Source organism: Corvus cornix, chromosome 2 (assembly GCF_000738735.6).
Source record: "Corvus cornix cornix isolate S_Up_H32 chromosome 2, ASM73873v5, whole genome shotgun sequence".
NCBI lineage: Eukaryota > Metazoa > Chordata > Aves > Passeriformes > Corvidae > Corvus > Corvus cornix.
The window spans coordinates 132,270,335-132,276,898 of NC_046333.1; the positions used below are offsets into that span (position 1 = coordinate 132,270,335).

Here is a 6,564-nt window from a genome sequence, read left to right on the forward strand (position 1 = left end):
CCGTCCCTGTCCCACTGCCCCCCACAGACCCCGGGACCGAGGCCTCATCCCGGTCGTGCCGCCGCTCCCGGGCGGGGAAGGGGCCGCCGGGGAGGGTCGTTACCTCTTGGGCGCTGCCTGCTCCATGCCGTCGCCGCCGCGGCCCCCCGGGGCCGCTGACCGAGCCCCCGGGCGCCGCCGGACCCACACAGCTCCCGAGCGGCCTCTCTGCCCCTTGACACAGAGCCCGCGCCCTCCCACGGCCGCGCTCCGGCTGCCGCCACTACCGCTACCTCCGGCCGCGGCGGGGAGCCGCCCGCCGCGCCGCTCACTGGCTGCGGCCGCGCGAGAGCCGGCGCCGATAGCGTGGAGCGGACGTCGCTCAGAGCGGCGGCCGCGAGGAAGCGCCTCCCACCGCCAGACGGGCGGGCGCTGCCGCGCCGGCGGGAGGGGAAGATCATGGAGGCCGCGGTGCTGCCGAGCTCCCGGCATGCCCCGCAGGGCGACGGCCCGCGGGGCACGCCGGGAGGTGTAGTTCGCCCGCGGAACCCGCCCCGCCCTCGGGGCGCCCTCGCGAGCCGGGCCGGGCGAACCGGCATCCCCGCGGCACCGTCCCGCCCCCGCGCCTCCGGGAGCTGCGCCTCCGGGCGAGGGCAGGCCCGAGCAGCGCTGCCGCCTGTGAGCGGGTCTTGCCCCGCGGCCTCGGGGCAGCGCTGCCGGGTGGCCGAGCTTTTCACCCGCTTGTGTGACGCCGGGCGAGGCAGCGGCACCCAGCCCCTCCTCAGAAAGTCAAAGTCTTCGTGGACAACCGGCTCCAGAGCACTGCTGGGGGAAAGCTTGAAGTCAAGTCAGTCACGGCAGGACGAGGGAGCTGCTCCCCGCAGCCGCCTCGGGTGACACGGTAAAGCTTTTGAGGTGAAAAGTGGTGGCTCTTGGCACTTGGGTGTGTGGTGCCAAAGCACACAAGTTACCCTGCAAAGCCAGGGGAAGCTGTCACGTAATTATTCAAGCAGCAGGTTTCAGGCTCCAGAGCACCATGTGACAGCTGCAGTTTCACCACCTTACAAGTCCGACTTTCTACTGTTAATGTACTTGAATGTGTTGGATCCAAGTGGATCCAGCCAAGTTAATACAAGAAAAGCTTACATGCTCAAGCCAATGTCTATATCCTTTTCTGACAGTAGGTTTATTTGCCTAACTAATGGAAGTTCAAGGTAGTAAAACACTTAGGCAGGTTCCATAAAAATACTGGGATGCCCACGTTCCACTTCAAACTGATTTTAGATGTGCAAGTATTACAACACTCCCACTTAATAAAAAAATCTGCACTCCATACGTAATTTCATCTCTTTGATGTGCACTAGCAAGGGAATTTAGAATGAAGTCCTACTGTTGTGCAAGTCCTCTACTTTGTCTGAGTCAATCCAACCCAGTTGACTCACTGTGGTCGGGCCAAATGCACAATGGCAATACTGAATGAACCCACAAAACAAATCACACACCACCGTATGACCTTTTAGGTTTCTTTGTTTTTCTGAGTCATGGAAAAACTGCAATAGAACATCTTCCTTTGCACAACAGATTAATGCAGAGCTCTTCCAAGTATCATCCCACAAACCACAGTGGCTCACCAGCAGTACTGCCAGATGTGTCCATACCATAAACAACAGTCTGTAGGATACACCAAAAAAACCCACCCAGGAGAAGGAGCCAGCAGATGCCTGAGACGGAGTATGGTATGAGTGCCTCAGAAAGTGGTAAGGAGGAATCCCACAAGATGTCCCATTTTCCACTTCAAGGGCAGGTGAGTTCAGGCAGATAGCAAACACCATGTGGCTAGTGTCCAGCTTTGTTTTACAGGGTATTTGGCTATACCCACTGGCCAATTATTATTTACAGTTCACCAATTTCACCTAAGGAAGGGAAGTATGACATCCCTATTTGGCTTTAATACTCCTGGAATGCAGGGGTTGTGTCTCCACATCCTTTAACATAAATACTTAAGGCAGTATTTTGTCCAGGTTATTTCAGAGGAGGCAGGTTTCACTCCTACATCTCAAGCCAAAGCTGCCACAGACTATACATTAAAGCAAGGAAAAGCATTCTTAGAAATAAAATACAGGTACTATATTATAGTTGTAACAGCAATACAAAGAAACAGAGCCAAGAAGTGCTCCCTCCCCCCATTCACACATATATTTCATTTTCTGGAAAAACTTAGGGTAAACAGTCTAATCTGCCACTCTTACCTCTCCTTTAAACGACAGTTGACAAGAACAAAAGAAATCTTTTCCAAGCAAAAAGTAGCAGATTTAGATATTTGCTCTGTTCATTCAAAGCTATTTAGTACCACAATCCCCACTTCAAAAAAATACCCTGACTCCTCAGTAACTGAGGAAGATAAAGCAGGACTGTCCTCCATCTATGCCACTGAAGAAAGAAAAGGCTGTAAAAAACCCGTGATGTCTGAAACAGAAAAAGTTAGGTAGCCTGGCTTTACAGCATAGTGGGGCAGACAGTGCCAAAAAAAGTATGGACTAATTCCATGCCTCTCTCACAGAAATTTAAGTTGTATCCTATGCAATTGCCAGAAAGCTTTCTAAGTACATTTAAACTGAAAATAAAACATCAGTAAGATAACATACATACCACGGTATTTTTCAAGATCACTTTATTCATCTCTTATAATTTCAAGTAGTATTTTTAGTCAATGACATTGGAATAAATAACACTAGCTCACCTTTCCCCTGTGACATGAATTTGAGAACCGTGCTGTGAAATATGACACTGATTTGGTATTCGTTACAATACTGAACCTAGCCACTGGCAAAGAAGGAACTTTGAAAGGGAAAACAGATTCCCTCTGTTCTACTACCTCATTCAGGGTTTCCAGTCAAGAGAAGTCTAGATGTTCTGGAGGCATGAATATACTATGAGATTGCTGGTGTCTAGACAAGATGGAGATGAGGAAATTGCAGACACTCTACATGAGTATTCCCATGATTTCTTCCAACAGTAGGACTATCTAACACTACTAAGAAGGCGGCTGAGTAAGAAAAGGCTTAATGTAGCCCAATCCTAAAAATGTAGGAGAAAACTAAGTGAATTGCTCTTTTCCTTCTAAAGTATTTTATCCACTTTACAAATTTATCTGCCTGAATTAGGACTCCCTTTTCTGCAGAACTGGCATCAACATCAAATGTAATTCCTTAGACCAAAGAATGGAAGAAGGCCATACTTAGTTTTTGAGTACTATAATTATTTTGTATTATAATATAGTTTTGTAAACAGATAAAATAGTCTATATTATAATTACTTATACTGCAACGAAATCAGGAATCATGATGGCATGGACAACTATTAGGTGCTGTATAAGCACAAACGAAGGAAGTCCTCAAGCCCCTAAAATTAGGAACAAAAGTGTTTTAAGACATCAATCCTGTCTCAGTTGTATAAAATTCATAATAAAACTAAGAAGAATAAAAGTTACTTGAGAAGCTCTTGTCTGCGTTTCTAACAGGTTAGGATTTAAATTACAAATACATACTTCAAAGTCATTCATAAACATCATGCAAATAAATTACGTATGTTATAGCAGGGACCTTATCTACTTCCTTTGATAGCATATAAAAGCAGCATTTACTTCAGAAGGTATTCAATCAGGCTCATGTAAACAAAGTTCATTGTAATGAGTACATGATGCTACTGTAAAACAGCAGAATTAATAAATAGTACGTGTTTTCCAAGAGATACTTGTCATGAACACTCCCCAAACAAAATACCCCTAGTCGTTCATCATGTCAGTGGTGCTTTTCACAGCCCAGCCCTTTTTCCCATATGCTTTCTACCCTTTTGCCATGGTAGCCCCCAGTTCTTTCACACAGGGTCCTCAGTGCTCTCTCCCTTGATGTGGAATTACATCCCACAGTAGTTCCATTCACCTGCTTGGCACACCAAAACCCGCAATATCCCTATAGACCCTCAAGCATGCTACCAGCTCTCTCGTCCCTAAAACCCTCCACATCACTGATATTTCACCATGCCTTGGCCCACTCTGGCATAACCCCACAGAGTTCCAAGGATGCTGTGCCTCCGTCACACCCGCTGATTAGCTCGCAGGAGAAGGTGTTTGGCTCACAGGAGAAGGCTGCAGGCCTGTCCACAGCTTGGTCCCAAACCCAGGTAAGGACAGAGTTTCCCTTACTTTTCACTTGCCGTGGGGTAGATAGCCCCACAAGCAGGACATTGTCTCCTCTACCCTTGAGTTCTGTAAAAGTAGGAACTTACTATATAATTACAGACATCCAGCTTTTCATGAAACATGTTTAAGACTAGTAAGATAAGTCACAAATGATTGTGAAGGGGAGAAAGACAGGGAATGGCAGGCAAGCACAAAGATGGAATGAATGCAGGAGCCTGCTTTCCTTGGAATCCAATTCATAAAGTCAATAGATAAATAGTCAACAACAACATATTTGCATGTCTCTCCCTGTGACTGCCTGATAGTGATCTGGTATGCCAAAAGTTGAGGAAAAGGCCTTGAATGAAATACCAGCTTGTTTATACAAAAGATAAGGAAAATTGACTTCTGCCTGTATTTTGTTCCTACCTATCGTGTCTAATGTGAAGTAACCTTGAAGACTTATCTAAGAATTTCTTGTATACTTTCCTAACCTTGTCAGTCACAAAATAGTTATAAATAAAATATAAAAGAACACCACATTTTCAAGTCTGGAATAAAATTTATACTTTTCTATAGTGAGTTTGTAAATAAGTTTAGGAATAAAGAACAAGGCAGAGGGAGGGGGGTCTCCTTTCCTGAAGTATTCACAATTTAATGGTTAATTACTGTCACCTAAAAGGAAAATGAATTTTTGCTGGTCCAACAAAAGAAAGATGCAGAAAAGAAGTCAGGAAATATAGGTACAGCAACATAGATTCTGCCATCCATATCCAGTCTGTTAAAGTCAGCATTATTCAAAAAATTCCTACTTAACATTGAAAAGAGCCATAAAAAACCTGTAGAATATTAGCTGCACTGCTGCAATTCCTCTCACTACCTAGTATACATTATTTTGATATCCAAAATACTATTACTGGACTTAAAGACATTTGTTGATTAGGATAGGATTTTACTGTTGACTAACCATTTAGCTCACAGTCTTGGTAACAGGCTATATATAGACTTACCATTTGCTATTTTTCCTATTATAGCACACTATGGTAAAAATAAACCATGGATACAGAGTTGCTATTTACAGTTGACCACAGAAGATATTCCGGTCTGTACTACAGCTGCATTGATTGTGCTCATGGGATCTACAGATTGTCATTGATGTGAAAAAAAAATCTCATTTTGGTTTGTGAAACAATTACTGTTGTTGTGGTAATACTGAGGGTTACTCTGGATTCTCTTCTGCACAAAAATATTGCTCCTTTTTCTGAGAGGAGCCATCTGCTCTCCAGTCTGTAAAGAAGTGTGCTCACACCCTGGAGAATAAATAAATATCATTTAACTAGCAAGCCTTGATGCCTGCACTAGGGGTAGAAACTAGTATCAATAAGAAAGATTGAATCATCATTACTTGGGGAAGCAAGTACTTCATGAAACCAACTTCAACTGCATGAATACACACAGCCTTATGCCCAAAGCTTCCACCACCATGGTTGCTGGATTTTCTCCTATCTTCCTTTAGCTCCTGAGCTGAGAATTTTAATAATACATGGCAGAAATATTTAGGGAGGATAAAGATTTTTATTTACAGTTTTTAGGAATAAAGCTTTTGAGAGGCTAACAAGGCCCATTCTTTCAGATTCAAATGAGGGAAGTTTCCTGGCCCTTGTGGGTCTTTCATCTAAGTGCTGGAAGAGGAGTATAAATATGTGTGAAGCCAAACTACAGAGTAACAAATAAGGAGAGCCCAATACAACCTGAAAGCACATCGTGAATACAAATGCACTACAAATGCAATGCCATGAAGTGCTTACAGTTTAGTCAGTTACAGAGTTTTGGGGGTTTTGGTAAAACCCTTCCTATTTATTTCTGAAGCACATCTCCAGCTTGCTTCATAAATATTAAGAAGCAAGTGCTTCTATGAGGAAGAATCACTCATCTAAATGCTTTGCAATCCAGAAACCGCATTTCAGTTTCTTACTTTTTTACGGCTTTCCCAACCAAAACATGCCAGAAGATCATAATTCAAATCCAAATAAGCTGCTTCTAACATGTACAGTCACACTTTAAAAAAAAAAAAAAAATCCAAAACCTAAATACAATTCCAGTCTTAAAACTTTACCAAGAAAAATTGTTCAGGGACATAACGGCCATTTCATGACTGACTGCAATGTGTCTGATTACAAGATAAGGTCCTGTGGAAAGTAGACCTAAAATCTAAACAAGAAAAATATTAAGATTTGCACTTACATTCCCATTTTGCTCATAAAAGCAGTGGGAAGGCTTCCCTGCAGCAGCCTGTGTGCTAAAGAAACAGCAAAGCAGCAAATAATAAAGTTTCACAGAAGTGGCTTTGTACGATGCACTCATTTGAGTCTCCTCTAAGCGGGTTTGATTTGGTTCAATAGGGG

The 6,564-nt window shown here is 44.0% G+C and overlaps 1 protein-coding gene across 1 annotated transcript in view; it reads right to left on the reverse strand.

Annotated features, from left to right (window-relative positions):
• Window positions 1-284, reverse strand: part of STK3 (serine/threonine kinase 3) — a 134,319-nt gene extending 134,035 nt beyond the window's left edge. Inside the window, exon 1 of the mRNA XM_039548215.1 lies at window positions 104-284. Coding sequence (XP_039404149.1) covers window positions 104-126 — 23 coding nt within the window. The 5' untranslated portion in view covers window positions 127-284. The remainder of the gene's footprint in view (window positions 1-103) is intronic.
• Window positions 285-6,564: the final 6,280 nt, after the last annotated feature.